Raw genomic sequence first — 22,867 nt, 5'->3', positions numbered from 1 at the left:
TCTGTTTTGTTTGTTCTTTTGTCTTTTAGTTTCCACATATAAGTGAAATCATACAGTACGTGTTTTTCTCTGTCTGACTTATTTCACTTAGCATAATACTCTCCAGGTTCATCCATGCTGCTGCAAGTGCCAGGATTTTATTATTTTTATGGCTGAGTAATATTCCATTGTATAGTATACCACATCTTCTTTTATCCATTCATATATCGATGGATACCTAGAGTGTTTCCATGTCTTGGTTATAGTAAATAGTGCTGCAGTGAACATGGGGGTGCATACATCTTTTCAAATTAGTGTTTTCATTTTCTTCAGATAACTACTCAGAATTGGAATTGTTGGATCACATGGTATTTCTATTTTAAGCTTTTGAGGAACTTCCACACTGTTTTCTGTAGTGACTACATTAATTTACATTTCCACCAACAGCACACAAGGGTTCCCTTTTCTCCACATCCTTGCCAGCACCTGTTATTTATCGTCTCTTTTATGATAACCATACTTAAAGGTGTGAGGTGATAGCTCATTTGCGTTTCCCTGATGATTAGTGATATTGAGCATCTTTTCATGGGCCTGTTGACCATCTGTATGTCTTCTTTGGAAAAAAGTCTATTTAGGTCTTCTGCCCATTTTTTAACTGGGTTATTTGGTTTTTTGATACTGAGTTGTATGAGTTCTTTATATATTTTGGTATCAACCACTTGTTGGATATATCGTTTACAAATACCTTCTCCCATTCAGTAGGTTGCCTTTTTGTTTTGTTGGTAGTTTCCTCCCCGTGTAAAAGCTTCTTAGTATGATGTAGTCCCATTTGGGTTTTTTTGCTTTTGTTTCCTCTACCTGAGGAGTCATATCCAAAAAAATTTTGCTAAGACCAATGTCAAAGAAGTTCCTGCCTATGTTTTCTTCTAGGAGTTCTATGGTTTCAGGTCTTACATTTAAACCTTTAGTCTGTTTTGAGTTTATTTTTGTATATGGTGTGAGAAAGTGGTTCAATTTCATTCCTTTGCAAGTAGCTGTCCAGTTTTCCCAACACCATTTATTAAAGAGACTTTTTCCACATTGAATAATCTTCCCTCCTTTGTCATAGATTAATTGACCATATAAGTGTGGGTTTATCTCTCAGCTCTCTCTTCTATGCCATTGAGCTTTGTGTCTGTTTTTGTGCCAGTACCATACTCTTTGATTACTAGCTCTGTAGCATAGTTTCAAGTCTAGGATCCTGATACCTTCAGCTTTGTTCTTCTTTCTCAAAATTACTTTGGTTTTTTGTGCTCTTTTGTGGTTCCAAAACAATTGGGGGATTATTTGTTCTAGTTTTGTGAAAAGTGCCATTGGTATTCTGGTAGAGATTGCATTGAATGTGCAGATTGCTTTATGTAGTATGAATATTTTAACGATATTGATTCTTCCAATCCATAAGCATGGCATAATTTTCCATTTGTTTGTGTCATCTTCAATTTCTTTCTTCAATGTCTTATACTTTTCAGAATACAGGTCCTTTGCCTCCTTGGTTAAATGTATTCCTAAGTATTTTATTCTCTTTGTTGCAATTATAAATGGGATTGTTTTCTTTATTTCTCTTTCTGATAGTTTGTTATTAATGTGTAGGAACACAATAGATTTCTGGATATTAATTTTGTATCCTGCAACTTTAATTAATTCATTTATTAGTTCTAATAGATTTTTTGGGGTGTTTCTATATGCAGTATCATATATCTGTAAATATATACATACATACTATCATATCATCTGTAAATAGTGACAGTTTTACTTCTTCCTCTTTAATTTGGATGACTTTTTTCTTTTTCTTGACTAATTGCTATAGCTAGGACTTCCGATACTATGTTGAATAAAAGAGAGGAGATTGGGAATTCTTGTCTTGTTCTTTATTTTAGAGGAAAAGCTTTCAGCTTTTCACCATTGAGTATGATGTTAGCTGTAGGTTTGTCATATATGGCCTTTATGATGTTGAGGTGCATTCCCTCTATATCTACTTTTTCTAGAGTTTTTATCATAAATGCATGTAGAATTTTGTCAAATGGTTTTTTTCTTTCTGTATCTTGAAGGAGTGGCCTTGTGGGATGTGGGAGCATCCCCTGTGTAGACTGTTTGCACCCATCCTTGCCTCTTTTCTTAAACCCTTACCCACCCTAGTTCCTCAAGTCTACAGGAGAAACCTTTTCAAAATATAATTTGGAACATGTCATTCTGTTGCTTAAAGTATTTCAATGGATCCTCATGAACTGTTAATAAAATCCAGACTTCTCACCATAACTTTCAAGATTCTCTGCATTCCAACTCCTGCCTGTCATTCAAATTTATCTGATACATCTGATATCAACTCATGTCCAGCATTGCATTCCAACAAACTGGCCTGCTTTCCCTTCCTTACACATGCCAGGTGCCTGCCTGCCTCTCATGCCTCAGGGCCTTTGCATTGCTATTTTTTCTTTCTCCAGTGCTACTCCCCTGACCTTACCTGACTGCCTGCCGTGGAGTTTGCCTCTCCCAGTTATCCTCTGTCACATCACCTTGTTTATCTTTTTCATAGCATTTAACAAGGTCTCAGTTACTTTAATATGTACGTTTTCATGTTCATTGTCAGTTTCTCCTGCCAGAATGTCTATTTTATGAAGGCTTTGTCTTGTTCTACATATATCCTCAGTGCCTAAATCAGAGCATGGTGCAGAATCAACATTTAATATCTATTTGATACTTGAATGAATAAATGTCAGAAAACTTACTTTGGGACCTGGAACCTATGTGAAATTTTGAGAAAATGAATTAAAAGTCCTAAAGAGAGCAGCCTATATAGCCAGTAAATGGAGTCTAAAATGAAAAGTTATGGGACTTTAGAATTATATATCTTAGAAGTAACAAAAGCAAAGAGAGTGTCAATAGTAGGATTTGAAAGAACAAATTAAAAGAACAGCTAAATTGCAGAACAGCAATTTTTCACTTCCCCTAAGTTCAGGACAAGAAGTTTTCAAAAGCCATAGGAGGAATTTAAGCTGAAAAATAGGAAAAAAAAACTCTTGCTATGTAGGTAATGTAATTTCTCCAAGTGGTTTGGTATAGTAGGTGTTAAGATGAAAAAAAAAAATCCACCTTCAAATCTAAGGTAACACATATATTTTCTGTAGACATAGATTAACTATTACAACACTAATACCCCCAGAAAGTAGAGAACTTTTAAACATCAAATAATTCTGAACTGTTATTCACCTCACTTTTATTGCCCAGGGCATGAGGCCACAAATTTTTTGGGTGAAACGAGCATGTGGAAAACTCCAGGGTCTAGTAGAGCAGCTTATCTATGGTTATAAAATATTTGATCAGAATGTAAGACACAGGTCTGTTGCCCTAAGTGGTAAACTTAGGTAACTAGGTATAAGGTCTGTAGTATATATGATGGTCAAGCATTTCTCATATTTCTTAATCAGCATTAGCCTCAGTGGCATCTGAATATGAATTTATATTTCTATTTGGGTATGGACCACAAGACTTTAATATGCAAAGGTGAATCTTTACCTCCAGTTTTATGTTTTCAGAAGGCAGCCCTATCTCAAATGCAAATGTCATTGGAAAAAGCATCTAATTCCCAGGCCCCATTTGAGTTATGTTCACTTGAACCTCTTGGCACTAGACATTTTCTTCTATAATTAAGCTGTACTGTATCCATGAGGTTTGACTCCTTGCTTCTTCCCTTAGATAAAAACAAGCCTGAATGGGTCTTTCAAGTGAAGTCTGTGATTTGCCAATATCTCTTGCTTCCTATGTGACTATATTACAATTTTTTTCAAGATTATAGTGAAAAGAGAGTGATTTCCAAAGGAGGGACTTGGTTTAAATTTAGTCCCCATTTCAGTCTCAAATAAGATTGGGTTGCCTGGAAGCAATTTTCTTGAAAATGATTTACTGAATAGTAATAATTTTAAAAATCATATCTGACAGCCCAGATACTTAACTCTTCAAGAGTAGCCTGTGTGTAGGTGTGCATCTTCTAGCAGTCTTGTGTAATAAGAGAACATAATTAATTCTGCACCTTTCTGAGATAATTGTTCTTAGAAAATTGCATATTGAAGGACTCACATGGCATTTTACCATGTCAGCTTTCCCTGCCATCCCAGGCTCAACAAGTGTTTTGCTGGTCGTGTATTTAAAAATACTCTCCCTTAGGGAGCAAACCCCCTTCCTTGAAGTATCTTGTGGTGAACGGTTTTACCTACCCTACACTTTTATGGTGCTTAAGACAGTGTCAGGTATGCTGGGAAAAGCCCAGTAAGTAATGGCCTGGAAACTTTACCTGCATCCAGTGTATATTTTATGTTCTGAAACACTCATACAAGTGTTTTCCAGTGGATTCAGAAGTTGTAGCAAACAGAGTACCTTGAAGGAAGAGATCGTGGTTCAGTGTTCTCAGAGACTAGTATTGTGTTCATGCTTGTGGCACCGAGTAAATGAAGATTGCTGTTGAAATTCTTGTATGTGTTGACCCGTCCTACTTGCTCTGGCTGCAGCACAGTGACCCTCATTGTCCTCTTCTCATCTTAGTGGTTGCTGTGCTTACTGCTTCATTCCCTCTACTATATCAGTCTTGTCCCCATCTTTTGCCCCTTAAGGAAGATCTTAGGGAGGACTGGATTCTAAGTTTACACTCCCCTCTACCCCTGAAATTTTGTTTCTCCTGCTTGGAACCCAGCTTGAGAGAGACGAAGGCTTTATAACTTCCAAACGCTGTAAAGCAAAAGAAAGAGGTTACCCTCACCCCTTCGCAAACGACAGACTGATTCTTTTTAAAATTTTTATTTTAGGACAGAGTTAGTGTGGGCATTGGCAAAAGGGCCAGCCTGAGAATCCTGGTAAATTTTGGGGCAATTTAGAAGGAGGACATCTACTGTAGGCAACAGAAATCCATCTCAATTTTATATCCCAGTGTAACTTACCACCAGAAATGAGAAGTAGAACATGTCCATTCCCCCAGAAAGTTCCATCGTGCCTGTTCACAGTCAATCTTCCAACCCCCACTATCTGATTTCTATCGACATAGATTCGTTTTGCCAATATTTCGGTGTCATAAAAATGGAATCATTCAATATGTACCCTTTTGAAGCTGGCTTCTTTTGCTTAACCTAATGTTTTTGAGATATATCCATGTTGTTGAGTATATCAAAAGTTCTTTTTTATTGCTAAATATTCCATTATATTGATATATGATTTTCAAATCCATTCTCCTGTTGATGGATTTTGGATTGTTTCCAGTTTGGGATTCTTATGAATAAGGTTGCTTTAAACATTCTTATCTATGAACTTTTGTGGACATATACTTTCATTTTTCTTGAGTAAATACCTAGGAATGAAACTGCTGGATCCTAAAGAAGTAATTCATCAAGCTGTTCACTTAAGATGTGTGCATTTTATTGTACGTTAATTATATCTTCAGAAACTACTGCAAATCAAAACAGAAATGCAGTTTTAAAAACAAATTAAATTATTATTGGTTTAACTCACCTATTTAAGACACTAAATGAACAGCAATTTGTATTTTTCATTTCAATAAAACTTATAAATCAGTGGCAAAAATAATAAATAAATAAAGTGATCTGAAAAGTGAAACCAGAATGAAAATCAACCTAAACTCTAAAATGCAAACAAGCCAACAGGACCACAGAAGCCAAGTGCTGTGGACTGAATGTTTGTGTCCCCCGCAAAATTCATATGTTGAAACCTAACACTGAATGTGATGGTATTAGGAGGTGGGGGCTCTTGGGGGTGATTAAGTCATGAGGATGGAGCCCCCATGAATGGGATTTGTGCCCTTATGAAATAGACCCTGAGAGCTCCCTCACTTCTCTGCCATGTGAGGACATGGTGAGAGGACACCCATGTATAAACCAGGAAGTGGGCCCTTGCCAGATACAGAATCTGCCAGTGCCTTGATCTTGGACTTCCCATACTCCAGAACTGTGAGAAATAAATTTCTGTTGCTTTTGACTGAAAGAAAGAAAGAAAGAAAGAAAGAAAGAAAGAAAGAAAGAAAGAAAGAAAGGAAGGAAGAAATCCAACTCAAATAGAGAACTAAAAGCAGAGATTTATTATAAGGATTCCAAGTATCTTACATGATTAAATAAAATACACACACACACACACACACACACACATAACACACACAGATCCACATGCACACCTGGATCTCAGGAATTCTTATAATCAGGCTCTCAAGCTTCGTTTCTTATTCTATTTTCTCTCCATTTCTTCCTTTTCTTTTCCTCTCCATTCTTATCTCATTTAGTAGACTTGCCATCTTTCTTTCCTCATCCAAATGGCAGGAAATGGTGACAGATAGCAGCTCCTCAATTCCAGGGGGCAACAGATTAAGCTTAACTCTCTTAGTTGATTTTAGATTCCTGTGGAAAGACTGAGTGGTTCAGCTTAAGTCAAGTGCCCACTCAGATTTTATCACTTTGTGTGTGTGTGTGTGTGTGTGTGTGTGTGTGTGTGGTGAGGGGAGAGGGTCAAGGATGAGGAGAGATCACACTGTGGTAGAAACCACAGTGGTTTCCATGACAACCCAGTGGGCTGAAGAGTTAAGAGACAAGATCCAGAAAAGGGGAGGGGGGTACTCAGAGGTAGTTGGACAAATGAAGCAAAGCTAGTGATTGTGTGTGAATTGTGGGTCATCACGTCACTGTAAGTTGTACAATCATAACTCAGCAACATTTTCTTAGGAACCAAATTCCATTTAAATATATATTAAAGATAAAATCAAGAACACACAAAGAGATTTATACATCTCTAAATGGGCTCATGTTTCATCTCCTCTGGATTCTCTCCTGTGTAGCTTTCTGCCAATCAAATAGCATGAAGCATACCCTGCAAAGAGCTCAGCCACATTTCCATGACATCTGGGTATTTCAGCTTGTGTTTGCAAGTTGAACCGTGAACAGTTTGATTTTTAAGCTCCTTGGAGGGAGATGGGGGTTAGATGGGTTGGGAAAGTCAGAGGATGAAAAGGCCACCTGCCATCCCATCAACAAGACAAAAAATGTCTTTCATTCCCTACCTCCCTGGTTACTTCTACCCTGCAGGGAACAGCAGATATTCAGCCTGAAATAAAAGGTATCAAATCTGCGTATGTACACACATGCACACCAACAGGCGGGCCTCAACTTGTGTGCATTCCTTGAGAATGGAAAAAATACCTAGGCTACATCCACCAGGAATTCTCAACCCAGCCCCACTTGGAGGGACCCAGGTTTCCATTCCACACTGCGTTCTCCATGGCTGTTTAAGTCTTAGGGGTCCAGAGCTCGCCCTCTTCAAGGTCTGTAGGTTGGGATAACAGAGCCCTGCCCTCCTGACAAAGGCTCTGTGAAATAAAGATGATGTTGATACTGCTGATGCTATCATGGCTCCTAGGAACCAAACTGTATGCCAAGCACTTTACAGACATTAACATTTTTATTCCCACAGCAATCATGGAGGTAGGTTGTTAAACTCATGTACTAGACAAGAAGACTAGTTAAGGATAGAATAGGTAAAAACCTGATCCAGCATCCCCCAGCAAGTAAGCAAGGGAAATCAGGAACTACAATTTCAGTCCCAAACCACCTGACTCCAAAACCCAGCTGAAACTTAGTGTAAGTTTATCCATCAAAACAAAGTTAGAAATTCTCGTTCTGTCCCTCAATCCTCTGAGCACTAAATGCCAGCTGTATTGTAGGCTAACGGAGCATTCACAGGAAGTATGTTTCCATGGGAAAATGAGCTTCACATGCCAAATGTATAAGTAAAAAATGAACCACAGAACTTTTTGATAATTCATCAGGCAGCAACACTTTGATTTGTGCCCTTTTTTCTGTAGGTTATACTTTAATGAGAAACTTTTTGAAAAATGAATCATAAGAATTCAACCAAGTTGTAAGTGGAGAACTCAGTTGTATACCTATAACTTCCTTGAGAGCAGTAACTACATTTTATTCATCTTTGTAATCCTTTTCCTCGTGAAATTGCTGGCACGAAGTACGTGCTTGATTAATACTTATTGGAATTTAATTCATTCCTTCGTATATATACATGTTTCCATATCCACGAAATAATAGAATGTTAGAACTGGAAGGGACCTGGTGTACCATCTGTTAAAACTCAGTTTTTCTTTTGATGACAAGTGGCTTAAAGAGAGGGCGAAAAAGAAATTTACTCACATAACTAAAATTCCCATCTTATAGACCTAAATGAGTTAGAATATTCCCTCTGCACAAAAAGGACGTTCACTTTTGGATAAAATCTCCCATCAACCGAATGAAAACATGTGTTTCAAATAAGATTCCATCAAAAGATCAAAATATATCTCATCAGGTTTTAATTTCTCTTGTCAACTGAATATTTAGCAGCACATCTACTGACAGGGAAAAGATACTAACGTTTACTAAGTATGTATTATAAGCAAGGCAATTTGTTTACAATACCTCGTTTTATTTAATTTGCCATCTTTGCATCACCCCTGAGAGTTTGGATTTTCATTTCTGCTTTGGAGATGAAGGAACTGGGCGTCCAAGTAGCACGTTGCCTGAGATTACAAAATCAATGAAAGAATCAAACAGTATAAAATCAAGTTAAACTCTGGTATTCTGAATCCCGGCCTAGGACATTTATCCACTAAAGCACTGCACCACAAATCAGAACATAATTCTCCTAAAAGGGGATGTTCTCCTTCAGGCATTTTGACTTACAGCAGAAGCTATACTGAATTTCCAGAAAAACATTCACTTTAATCTTCTTAACCCTAATGCTATTACTTGTCATGTCTCATCAAAAACCCATTGTGCCTCAGTATTTTAAGAAAGATTTCTCATTAACAAGAAGACAAGTAAGACGGCAGAATGACTATAGTCCGGCCATTCAACTTCTGCTCTGCCCTAATGTTTATGCTTTTATTTGCTCATAAATCCATCCATTTATTAAATAACCCTGAGGTCATGGACTAGCTCTGGGAGAATTTCTTCCCACTCAAGTATGCTTTTCAGTCTGCTATGCGTATCATTCTGCTTTATTCTCCCCTTGCTCCATGTTCAAGGGGAAACTTGTAACATCTCTACTCCATCATCATTTCAAATGTACAAAATAACATTTCAATTTCTTTCCAGACTCAGTTTCATCCTTGAAAGAAGTTGGAAGCCTTCTTATTAGTTGAATTTTTAAAAATCTTTGGTGTGTGAATATATCACATTTGCCAGCAAATAACACATACTCAGCACTTCCTGAAAGTACACACATACTTGCACACATTCATATAATTATGCAGAGGGATTGAGAGTATAAGTGAAAGAAGCAATATTTTAAATTCAGAGTTTTGTTCACAATTCTCAATCAGTCTACAAATACTTTTCCTGTGGATAGGTTAGGACTTCTTAAAAACGTAACTTTACTCTGGGTTTTTTGTTGTTGTTGTTGTTGTTCAAGAATTTGATCTCCTGGAACTTGTTAAAATAACCTTGAACATTTTACTGCAGTAAATATTTCACTGTTTGGGCTATGCCAGTCTGATCATGTTTCACAGCCCATCCTTGGGGCTGTGTGACATTTCTTCACACTAATCCCACGAATGCATCCCTGTAATCCCAAACCCAGATTCAACTGTTACACTACGGAGTCAGTGGGTGGTTTGATTAAAGCTGTTGTAAATGAGCTAAGTTAGTGGAAATTAACTTAAAATTAAAAGCAAATTACAAAATCCCATGGTAAACATCTTTACAGTGCTTTTCCTGTGAAGTTCCCCAGCAGGATGGAGACCGCAGAGAGGAAGACATATGGCGGACACAGTCTGCTTACACATCAGGCAGAGTTGGAGGCCTCCGGTTTCATCAGATTCAAGGCATCCATAAACTCACCGTTTAAACCCAGCAATCTGCAATGCCAGAAGAGTGGCAGCTTTGACTAGAGTTAACAGTAGCCAAATAGTTAGAAATATGAAGTAAACAAGATGCCAAGTTAGGGGGAAAATGGAAGTGCCTTGAAATGATGAACTGGAAAGCCAGCGTGCAGTAATAATGACAACTCGATGGGGGTGGAGGGACACAGGAAGATGCATTTCTGTCAAATGAATTGGGACTTAAAAGATTTGGTTTCCATGTCACTGAGGAAAATGATTCAGGAAAATTCTGAGATGAACATCTGCAAGTTGCTAGGCTTTTGTGATGTGGTAATCCCACTTATATTTTCCACCATGAAGATTAAGGAGAGCACATGGTGACCGATCTGTGTCACTGCATTTTGCCAGCATTCATAAATAGTCCCAAGTCTGATTAGTGCTAACGAAGTGTATTTATATTCTAGGTTATAAAGTTTACATTTTTCCTTTGAGGCTATTAGTCACCCTTTTTTCTTGATGGTACAGAGTGTTAGCATCATATATGGGAAAATACCCAAAACACCAAAACAGGCTTCTGTCAAAAAGAGTGGTGAATGGTAGGTATTAGAGTCAGTACACATACAAGTTGAATGGCTTGGAGTAAAGTTGCTTTCCTTCAGTGCTTTCCTCCATTTCCTCATCTCTGGCCTGGGTGATCTCGAAGAAACTGTATCAGTTGGGTCAGGCTAAATGCTGTAACAAACAGCCCCAAGTCTCAGTGATCTGATACAGTACATAGAATAAGACCTACGGGGCATGTCTCATTCACATCACAATGTACAGGTGGTGGGCAGATGGTGGCTTTTCCCAGGGCAACTCAGGGATCCAGGCTTCCTCTATTTGGTGTCTCCATTATCCTTGAGATCTCAGCATCCTCTGGAACTCAGAGTCCTCCACTGGAGACTTTGTACCTCAACAGCCAACCAGCTGAGAGAGAGAGGATGCAGAGGCTTTGTTTGCAGCACTCAGGGGCCAGACCTAGATCTCTGCTCACATGCCACTGGCACAGCCAGTCATATGGGTCTACGTAAGTGCAAGCAGTCTGGGAAACCTCATCAAGCTGTGCGTCTAAGAGGACGCAACTGGTGAACAACCAACCCGTCCGAGCCACAGGCCCTTCTACCGTTATTTTTCCATTATTTTTTAATTCCAGTTTAAGAAAGCTTTCAAACACTGAGAAAGGTATGTAACCAAACTAAATTGTGCTTTTGCTCTGTGTGTGTTTTATTTTACTACAGTGTTTTTATTTTGCGTTTAAATCAGAATTTGTTCTTCAGAAAAGACAGAATTGGCACACGTGACATCACTTAGTATTTTGAGGAAAATGTGAGGAGTGGAAAATGAAGGCAGCTTGCTGGACATATCAGTGTGCCATCATTTTAAGGAAGCCTGGCATGTAAGAATATGAATCTACCAAATTCATCGATAAATTAGAGGGTATTCATAACTGTCAACTGAAAAAAAAATGCACAACGTGAGAGTTGTGAGTTAAGTTTTATTTGGGGCAACATGAGGCCTATAGCCGGGAGACAGCATTTCAGAGAGCTCTGAGAAACTGCTCCAATGAGGTAGGGGGGAAGGTCAGTATAGATGTGATTTTGGTGAAGGGGGAGTACATGCAATCAAGCACATATTTTTTGCAGAAGGCTTCTGTTAGTCTCGTGAAGGTTACTGCTACTCACGAGGAGTGGACATCACCATGAAAGATTTTAGTGCTTTTCTAGATATGAGGAGATGCAAGAATTGGGCTCATAAAATTGTCTTCTGAAAATACCTAGCTATCTGGAAGACCTGCTCTGCCAGTTTTTCCCAGAGCACCGAGTGCCTCCTTCCTGATCTCCACCCTGGTCTCCTTTCAGGGGGTGTTGAAGGTCAGCAGCTGCAGTGGCTCATGATTTGATCCTTGTAGAGGTAGATGGCAAGTGCCAATTTATAGGTGACATACCTTAAAATATTTCTTCGGTTCTTCTAAATAAGTTACCACAAGGTCACTTTAATGGGACCTCCCCAAGTAAAAGTCAATGTTCGTTTAGAAATTCTGAGTGAATTAACAGAAAGGGAAGAGTGAGAGGAGGAACAGAGTCTCAACGACAATAATTTAGGGCCAGTGCCAAGTAGAAGTTACACCTCTTGAGGATCTAATGGAAATTTATGAGGAAAATAAGACTTCCTCTGTGAGACTCCAAATGACCTTATTTTGGAAGCATCTTTATTCCCTAAAGGTGGTGTGCCTTCACAGTCCAACTAAGGCCAGAATTGTTCCTTCAAAGAACCAACATGTCCAATTACTTGCAACCCCCAAAGAAACAACCTGACAAGCACAGTTTGACGCAGGAGATGGGAAACCTGAAAGGGCAGAATTGGCTTGCACAAATTTGTGTAAATAGCTATGAAAGCTTCATCCTTCCCATAGACTCACTTGTGCATATTCTGCAATCATAGAAATAATTGTCTTAAAACTTGGGGGAGGGAATTCCCTGGTGATCCAGTGGTTAGGACTCCGTGCTTTCACTCCTGTGGGCCTGGGTTCGACCCCTGGTCAGGGAACTAAGATCCTGCAAGCCACGCGGCCAGAAAAAAAAAAAAGAAAAAGAAAAACTTGGGGGGAAAAGTTTGTTCTGAAGAGTATTCTATGTATACGTTTCCTGTGTGTAACAAAAAGAATGATGTGTTTGTACGAATCTATAAGTAACAGATAGTTCTGTGAATTCAGAAAGACCCCACTATAAGAAGTTCTGCCCATTCTAAATGGATCTGCCTTACTCACTGTTCACATTTTTATGAAGAGGAGTTCCTCAATGGATATCACTGTGACTTTCCCCCAAATTGGAAATGGCCACTTTGTGACTAGGTTGCCATGTGATAACTCTAAAAGCTGGTCCACATAATATAATTTCAAGAAAGAGCTCCTCGCCTCCCCTTTTCCCATGAACCTCTCCCCTAAATTCCTCACTGTTTATTTTTTAATAGAACTTTAAAAAATATTTATTTATTTATTTGGCTGCACCGGGTCTTAGTTGTGGCACGTGGGATTTTTGTTGCGGTGTGCAGGATCTCGATTGAGGCATGCATGTGGGATCTAGTTCCCTGACCAGGGATAGAACCCAGGCCCCCTGCATTGGGAGCACGGAGTCTAAACCACTGGGCCACCAGGGAAGTCCCCTCGCTGTTTATTTTTAAAGCTTGAGGAAAAGTCAATCCTCCAATGAAAGCTCAGTCTCAAAATATAAATTTGCATAAGAAAAGAAATAGAAAATACCCACTACTGTATAACTGGAGAATGACTTCCCCCACAGGAAGCATGCTCTGGGTAAGAATGTTATTAGAAAAGAGACCCAGAGAAAGGAACGACGTATTTTAAAAATATGATCAGGCATTTTTTTTATCAATGACAATTTTTGATCTGGGAACTTCCTAGAGCACCACTGGGGGATCAAAATGCCAAACCAGACACGTTTCTTCCTAAATTTCAGTGACTTGGAAGTCCATTGTGAATTCTCACGAAGACTTGTTTTTAGTCTATATGTAATTAGTCAATATACATTCCTTATTTTGCTCCACACATCACCTTTGTACAACAAAACCCTAACTTTATTTTTTAAATTAATTTTTATTGGAGTATAGTTGATTTACAATGTTGTGTTAGTTTCTGCTGCACAGCAAAATGAATCAGTTATACATATACATATATCCACTCTTTTTTAGATTCTTTTCCCATATAGGTCACTACAGGGTATTGAGTAGAGTTCCCTGTGCTATTCAGTAGGTCCTTATTAGTTATCTGTTTTATATATAGTAGCGTGTATGTGTCAATCCCAATCTCCCAATTTATCCCTCCACCACCTTTCCCCTTTGGTAACCATAAGTTTGTTTTCTATACCTATGACTCTTATTTCTGCTTCGTAAATAAATTCATTTGTACCATTTTTTTTAGATTCCACATATAAGCGATATCATATGATGTTTGTCTTTCTCTGTCTAACTTGCTTCACTCAGTATGACAATCTCTAGGTCCATCCATGTCACTGCAAATGGCATTAGTTTGTTCCTTTTTATGGCTGAGTAATATTCCATTGTATATATGTACCACATCTTCTTTATCCATTCATCCGTCAATGGAAGTTTAGGTTGCTTCCATGTCCTGGCTATTGTAAATAGTGCTGCAATGAACACTGGGGTGCATGTATTTTTTCGAATCATTATTTTCTCTGGATATATGCCCAGGAGTGGGATTGCTGGATCACATGATAGCTCTAGTTTTAGTTTTTTAAGGAACATCCAAACTGTTCTCCATAGTGGCTGCACCAATTTACATTCCCACCAACAGTGCAGGAGGAACACCCTAACTTTAGAATCTTGGCCTCATGTCTACTAACTGTGAGACTTTCTTCCTCACCTAGAAATTGTTGAGTGTTTGCTAAAGGTGTGACTGCTGTGATGAACAATATTCATCTTGCTTAAGTTTCAAAGATTTCTTTCATTAAAAAATGAATGCCAAAAAAATGTATGCATTTGGTCATGTAGAAGCTGCCTATGGCCTCACTATCGTGGTCCTCTATAGACCTCTTCTTATTTTCTGAAGTTGAGTGAGCTTGCCCAAGGCACTATGGTTCAAGTACACAAAGTAGCTCATTTCAGTTTGCTGGTTCAAACACTGTCTTCTACAGACAGGGCTGTTCAACTTTTCTGTTACAGTATATAATTAACAATGATCTTCCTAGGCAGCAAATCAGGCATTTCGCATTAAGTTTAGAAGTGCCATCAGGAATTGTGATGCAAAAACTTCTCACTCCAAATCGAGCATCTTTGTTCACGGACCTGGTTTGGAACCAGAGTACTCAGCGTGTATCCTGAAAATCTTATGAAACCAGCTATTGTGTTTCCTTACAATTACATAGTAGCAGGTTTTACAGGCTAACCAGGAGTCATTGTACCCTAATCAGAAGCTGGTCACTGGGGGGCCTCCACATAATGAGTTTAAACTGTGTAAATTCTTCTAGCACTGATTACCCTGCTGAACTCCCAAATCACTGATTTGGTGCATAGCTCCTTAAGCCTGAAATCTTTAAAAATGTGTGTCGTTGCTGAGAGATTTCTAGTTAGTTTTCTTCACACAAGAGTGTGTATTTCCTTCCTTTTTCTTTCTAGGATTATATGAACTACATATTCGTAAATAACTCTCTCCCTCAAAATCATCCCATATTTCCAAGTTTTTACATAAATATTAAGGGACTCCTTTGGGTTTTCTTTTAATTCCAAAGTCTTGTAATTCATACCTTTGAATTCAAAGAAAGGAAGTTAAAATTGTGTTTAGAAGGGCTGTCATCCCATGCCGCAAAAACATACATACTTTTCTTTGCACAGTACTGGGTGGAATACTTTATAAAAAGCAATAGCTTGACATTCTATTCGCTTCTCTCTCAACCCAATTATCTGCTTCACTTAAGTAAAATGATGCATTTTCAAATTTTCCACAGGTATGATTATAGTCAATAAGACATTGACAATATATACAATTTGGGGGAAACTTGTGTTTAAGAAGTTTAATGGCCTCCTTATTAAGAAGTCCTATACATGTGTGTATATAATATATATATATATGTTAGTTTTTAAGTTGGACAAACCCATCTGTGTGAATGTTTAGCTCTGCATCACCTAGCTAATAATGCCCTATTCCTCACCAGCTCAATTCAAAGAAAACTTTTCTTCATAACCAATGTATCAATAATAATACAATTACCACTTATTAACAGGAATTATCTTTATGCCAGACACTGGACCAAATACTTTCCAAATGCAACAATGTGAGGACTTTTTTCACCATAAATTCTAGGTGAGAATTCCTTGTGGATCATTAAGTTGAAGTGATAAGAGATGTACACTTCCCAGCAGGTTCCAAATGCCTTCTTTCCCTGGAGAAACAAGAGAGGCCTGGAAAGCATGGCACCACCTAGCGGCCACCTCTGGCAGGAATGCTGGAACGATGGCCAGAGGGAAGCAGAAGAGAACAGAAGGGACCCAGGGGGAGAGTTTCAGTGAGAGAATTTGAAGAGGCACCATTGTTATCACTAATGGAATAGAAAAGGAGGGGTCATTTTACAAAAGTCTTCCTGTGGTTTATCACCGTATTGCCTCTAAGGTTCTTGAAAGATATGGACCAAAAGATTAGAATTATTTTTTAATTACTTTTGGTTTCTGTACTACATTGCTCTTAATGTGACACTACATCAGATGTGGCCAGTCTGGTCTCCAAGATTGGTTCAGTTTACAGGTATGTATTTCATTTAATCCTTACAAGTTTAGCTATTATCATCATTTTTGAGAGACAGAGTGAGACATAAAATTCGTTTGTGTTAAGCCATTGAAATTTAGCTCATTATTTGTTACCTAAGCATTACTTATTCTATTACAATTAATATGCTTCCCAAGGTTACATAGCTAATAAGTGACAAGACTACAGCAATTCCAGCCCTTAACCCCCCTGCTATACTACCTCCTAAATGGGTCCCGTTCCCCACACACAGACCTTTCATCATAATATACGTCAGTGAAGAGTTTTTGTGCTGCTTCCTACACTGTAGGAGCTGATTCTCTAGCTCCGGACATCAGTAAGCACTAAATTCAAGACTCACTTACTTGACTTATATTTCCCACACCAGAAGCAATAGCAATTACCCAGGGGAAGAGAATTCTCCTCCAAGTCTTAATAGTTTGTCTTGACCTCAAGGCTCCGGGTGAAATTGGGAATTCCCATGTCAAAATCATTAGTCTTTTCATTAAAATCTCACTTCTGTTTCTAAATTACAGAACAAGCAGAGAAAACATAATAGAAACTGTATTACCCACTTAGGGATTCAGACCAGCCTCAAAAATCTCTTCTTTAGATTAGATGGTGGTGACCTCTCAGACGTGTTAAGTTGAAGATGAATACTCCCTATTCAAAGCCTATCCTTTTTCCAGAGGTTTCTAATTCCTCCCATCTGCCACCTGCCATAGGTGTCATTCACTACTTGTTGGCACCTCCACTTGAGTCTGCAAGAGAAAGAAGCAGAGGAGGAAATGAGACCTGTTGATTTGACAATTTATGATTTTGTAAGAGTGGACATTTTAACTATGAGAATTATGGGGTTATTTTCAAGTATGCGTCATTCATATTCTCTTTATCCCAAACAACCATCAATGCTGGTAATATTGCTGTCCCGTGAACAAGATAAAATCCGTGATAATCCCTGTTTCTGAACGGGAACCCGCGCTCCTTCAATCTGCTCTGTGACTTAATCAATGTGGTTTTATTAACAAGGCAGAGAATGTCATGAATCAGTTGGAGAGAAGAGCCTTGTAATTCGCATCTCATTTCCCGATTGAGCAATCAGCTTCAGATAACATTCTCACCAGGGCACTTCCATGTCTTATGAGATTCCATAGTTGAGAGGTCATTTGCAGACCACACAGGGGCTTATAAATCCTACCTGTGGGCCAAGTAGACAATGGAAATAGATTTCCTACCTTCCTTGGGCCACTGGCCCCCTGGGTTACTGTTAGGAGTCCTGGGTCTTTGTGGTGGGTTCCGCTCACCTTTGCTTCCTTCCTTCCTCACAGTGGTCAATTTCTTAGTGGTTCGGCCTCTTGAAAAGAGCTTGAGAGTAAGGAGAAGTTATTGGTAATGCCTCATCGCTGCTGAGAAACCACTCACGTTCCTTCTAGAGGTAGCCTTTTAGCCTCCCATGAAAGGCGGGCCCTCACACCCCGCCATCTCTCAGAACGCAGAGGGATTTTGATGGGTGGAGGGAATAGATAAAAGAAATCAAAGAGCTCCCTTCCCAACTAAAAGAATTCATAAGAATTCTAATATCAGGGAAGAGTAAGCTGAGACGAAGTGAGAGAGTGGCATGGACATATATACACTACAAAATGTAAAATAGATATCTAGTGGGAAGCAGCCGCATAGCACAGGGAGATCAGCTCGGTGCTTTGTGACCACCTAGAGGGGTGGGATAGGGAAGGTGGGAGGGAGACGCAAGAGGGAGGGTATATGGGGATATATGTATATGTATAGCTGATACACTTTGTTATACAGCAGAAACTAACACACCATTGTAAAGCAATTATACTCCAATAAAGATGATAAAGAAAAATTCTAATATCAGGAAAATTTACTCTCGGGAAATTTAAGAACTTAAGGGGAAAAATGAGTTGAATGGCCAAGATCAGGTATGAGCCTATGAAAGCTCTTATAAAAGGGTCTTCATTCAATAAAAGAGACAACTTTAAAGAATGCAGTGGCACGTGTCACATCTAAAAATGACTATTAATTTCAGTATATTTGATTTCCATTTACAATTCAAGCTCAATAGTAGAACTTGGGACCTTCTTTACACAGTTAAAAAAATTGTGGATTTCTTTTGCTTTTTTTGGCAGCAAATTTTATGTGGACTAAGAGACCATTTTTCCTCTCTGGTCCTCGATGCCAGTGAGCAGTATTTTTCCAATTTAAGAGTCCTGTCTCATGAACTTATGGTTACCAGGGTAGAAGGGAGGGGGGGATAGTTAGGGAGTATGGGATTGACATGTACACACTGCTGTATTTAAAATAGATAAGCAACAAGGACCTACTGTATAGCACAGGGAACTCTGCTCAATATTATGTAACAACCTAAATAGGAAAAGAATTTGAAAAAGAATAGATACATGTATATGTATAACTGAATCACTTTGCTGTACACCTGAAACTAACACCACATTGTTAATCAACTATACTCCAATATAAGATTAAACGTTTTTTTAAAAAAAGAAATAGTAGGGTATAACATGTTATTGAGAGATGTAAAGTCTCAGCCAAAAGCAATAAAATTAAGAACATTAAACCTAAAAAACAAAAAAAAAAAGGTCCTCTCTCTCAAGTTCCCACTGGACTCACAGAGTGATAGAGTAATTTAGGTGGTTAGGATGGGGGGAAAGGAGAAGAACAGCTACGCAAAAACTTTTAAAACCAATGCACCAAAGCTGAGAATGTTTCTTTCCCAGTCTTCAAGGTTATGACGCCTTACTTCTGGTCATAACTTTGTGCCAGGCGGTGTCCTCAGCCCCTCTGCCCGCACTGGGCTTCTTCCATCCTGATGGAATGAAGGGCACAATCCCAAGATGTGAACGGGTTGACCCTTACCCTTCTTGATCTCTCTCAAAACTTTATTGCAGCGACCTCATTTCCTGCTCTTGTGTCTGACTTACTTCCCTTTTATCTTCCCAACCTCTATGACTTCAGTCTTTCTTTTTTTCCTAATTATTCTCATTAGAGATCACCAACAGTTCTTCTTATTGTCTAAAAGGTGTAAAAACTCCATGTGGGAGGGACTCAAAATTGGAAAGCTGCCTTCCTCAAAACTTTCAAAACTGTTGAGTCTTCTAGTTGCTGGAACAATAAATATTTTCTATCCAAAGGCTGTATCCATGTTTCTCCCCGCTGGGGAAAGAATGCCTAGAATTCATCCTATTTCCTGAAAGATCTGTGACTCAGAAAAGTTTTACGAGGTGTTTGGGTAACTTAGCCTCATGAGTTTTGGGGGTCGGATTTGTGACAACCATCAAACCAGATTTAATGCCATGGTATGTCAGGCATTTTTTCTTTCAGCCCAAGAAACAGCATTAACCATTGGAAGAGGTACCTGAGAAAACTCATGATTCTATGGAAGGTACACTGAGAGTCAGGAGGCACGGCTTCTGGGGGAAAGGTTCTGTCACTAACTTGTTGCATGAATTGGGCAAGTCATCTCATCTTCCTTGGCCACTGTTTCCACATCTCTAGTTAGGGAGTTGGACTAACTCAGTGGTTTCAAACCTGACCTGGAGACCTGGGACCCACACCCATCACCAGCTGAAGGAGATTCGTTGGAACTGGTACTCTGTAACCTGATTTTTTAAAGGAACACTTCTCAAAGCATCCTATTGTCTGCCAGGTGTACAAACCATTGTAGCAGGGACCCTTTAGGGTCACTTCTAGCTTGAAAATACTGGGTTTCCATTAAATTAGTATTCTCTACACTTGGCAGAATCTGGATTAGCAATGAAGTATTAGTCAACAGAATGCATCTATCAGAGTATTCTTTTTAAAATACATGTGATATAATGGACTTCCTCAGAACACAGACACTGAAAATGCTTGCCTACAAATGTGGCTGAGCAGGAAATGTTTTATATTTTGTCAATCTTCTTGACTCAGTATTTAAGTTCTATAATGTCTAAAACTAAAGGCACCTGGAAAATTACTGACTGATGGTGGTGCAAAAGTTGTGAATATCAAGTAAAAACCTGTGGTTTTGAAGGGGAATGGCAGAGGGTTGTTTCGCTTAAGAGATGAAAAGAGTAATTTCATTCTGTCTTAACAGCACGCAACAACCTTTTCAGAACAGCCAGGTTTTTGGGTTGCATCAGAAAGGAAAACATCACCAAGTTTGTTATTCTCCTGTAAGAGGGGGGAAATATCTTAATACTTATATTTATAAATGTTAAGGAAACAACATGCAAGCTGAAAATTTATTTCACTAACATACATAAGTTCACAACAATGAACAGACAGAAAATAGCAGTATATACAGAATTCGACTACTTACAGTACATTACAATAGATAACAGGGCATTTCATAAACAATTCAGTACTGGATTGAAATCTTTCCAAGGATGGTTAATTCTGTTTAGCAGAACTATAACAAATCCATTCCTATCAGGGTGAGAGAGGGCTTTCACTGTTGCTGTTGAGGACTTTAAAAATATTTGCCTCTTATAAGTGAAATGCACCACAGCAACTGCTAAGTGAACTTATTCCATGTATGCTGAGTGTTATTAAATCTGAGTTTTCTGTGATTAAAAAAAATTTTTTTAATAAAATAAAATAAAACACATGTGATTAATACCATATGTGAATTAAATGATTTATTCAGAGAGCCTATCACAGTAGTGCTGGCTACATAATGGACACTTACCTCATAGGATTTGTAATGAAAATTAGTGGATGTCATGGCAGGGGAGCATTTACCAGGGTGCTGATCACGGTGAATACTTTATGAATTGACAGCTGATAGGACGATAATAACAATGACGTTGGTTATAAGATCTCACTACTCAAAGTGTGCCCCACGGGCCAGCAAGGTCCATATTACCTGGGAACTCATTGGAATGCAGAGTCTCAGGCTCCACCCAGACCTCCTGAATCAGAACCTGCAAGTTTGAGAAGCACTGATATAGAAAATCATTCTTGGGGTTCAGCAACTCGACAGAACTCATATTAGTAATAAACCGTGGGGGTTGGGAGTCACACCCAAATCAGCAAGTGCTAAGGCCAGTGCCTTTCTCTTATCCCTTAGAGAGCATCTCTGACCTGGAGATGTTCAGGCTTCCTGAATCCCAGGGCTGTTCTTTCTTTCATCCAAGCTATAACTGAAAAGCTTTTCAAAAACCCATTTTTTATATCTACCACAGTAGCAACGACATTGTAATTTTGTTTTATTTTCCACACTTTTAATTATTCAGCTGTTTTACTTGTCACCATTCAGGGAATTATTGCAAAACTTATGTCTTCAGTGCTACTGATCAATGCATATTTAGGCAACTAAACAGATGTAGAATGGGTTGACTGCTTTGATAAAATTAAACATTGATGAAACGTATATTTGCACAGCAATAATGATGCTGGCATTTGTATAAATAGTAACAGATCTATTTCTCTAATCATCTAGAAAAAAAAAAAAAACAGTGGTGGGGGGGTGACAGAATTACCAAATATGTCTCACTTACTAGGCAGGTCATTTTCAAGTGCAAGTTGTTTTTTTCATGGGAATAAAATTATGTTAATTTATAGCATCTATTACCACTTTAAAATGAGAGAAGTATATTTGAGCAAAAAACAATGTGGATGAGACCTGAAGCATATTTCCCGGATATGTTATAATTTCCAGAGCTTGTTTGTATGTCATGGAAGGTGCATGCTTTTTAACGTACTCCTCCACAGTACCATAGTTTGATTTTATGCAAGATGTGTTTTGCACTTAAGTGATTCTATGTTACACATTTGTTTTTCACATTTTACCATCTCTGAAATTGGGATCAGTCTTATAACTGATGGCATGTCACAATTTGATTGACAGCATTTTTTTTTTCTTTTTTACAATCAATTGGATCTTAAAATCACTTAAATTGAAAATTAGGATCCGCAGTGAACTTAATCCTAGTCCACAGGGAACATCACAGCGAGTAAAACAAATGGGACAGAAAGGGTTCATCACCCCCACCCGTATCCAAAGAAAAAGGGGAGGTGGATAAATAGAAAGAAATGAGATTAAATAAGAAACTCCTCCACGATTTCTTTTTTTCACAGAGCCAGAGAGAAAAATCATGGAAGGTAAGATAATTTAGCAAAAGGGCAAGAAAGAGGAATAAGGGAGATGGAAAACAAAAAGAGAGCAAATAAAGCATCAAGATGGAAAATGTATCCGATGAGTGTACTATTTTGACCCCTATTTCCTGGGTGTGGTGTCCTGTACTAGGCAGTCAATTTGCTGCTCCCTTTTCTTTATTACACACTCTGGTCAGTAGAGTTCCTAGAGGGTGAGGTGTGGGAGATGCTCCCATCATCTCTCAGGAGGTATTTCCTCTTCTCTGGGCCATGCAGGTGGCCCATCTCCCCCCCCCCACAGCCTCTGAACTTTCATCTCTTTCCCTGCCTCCATTTCACTCATCCCAAACCACCGAGAAGGTGTAAATGATTGTTACAACTTCTGTTTGTTTGTTTGTTCTTTCAGGTGATATCAAGATTGTCGAACAAATCTACGGTCTCACAGGTATGGCTTTTTGCCAAAGAGCAAAATATTTATCTAAAATCTGTGGGATTTCCAACATATCTGTCTCCCCCTTGAGGATGTTATGTATTCATTTTTGACTTCCCCAAAAGCACTTGAGAGAGACATG

General features: G+C 38.6%; 1 protein-coding gene across 1 annotated transcript in view; it reads left to right on the top strand.

Moving 5' to 3' along the window:
• Positions 1 to 22,867, top strand: part of KCNH8 (potassium voltage-gated channel subfamily H member 8) — a 392,473-nt gene that overhangs the window by 330,648 nt on the left and 38,958 nt on the right. The window contains exon 12 of the mRNA XM_068547302.1: positions 22,702 to 22,740. Within this exon, the coding sequence (XP_068403403.1) occupies positions 22,702 to 22,740 (39 nt within the window). The remainder of the gene's footprint in view (positions 1 to 22,701; positions 22,741 to 22,867) is intronic.

Source organism: Eschrichtius robustus, chromosome 6, assembly GCF_028021215.1.
Source record: "Eschrichtius robustus isolate mEscRob2 chromosome 6, mEscRob2.pri, whole genome shotgun sequence".
Classification (NCBI taxonomy): Eukaryota; Metazoa; Chordata; class Mammalia; order Artiodactyla; family Eschrichtiidae; genus Eschrichtius; species Eschrichtius robustus.
Note: the sequence above shows the minus strand (reverse complement) of the source record. Positions and strands in the feature narration are given on the sequence as shown.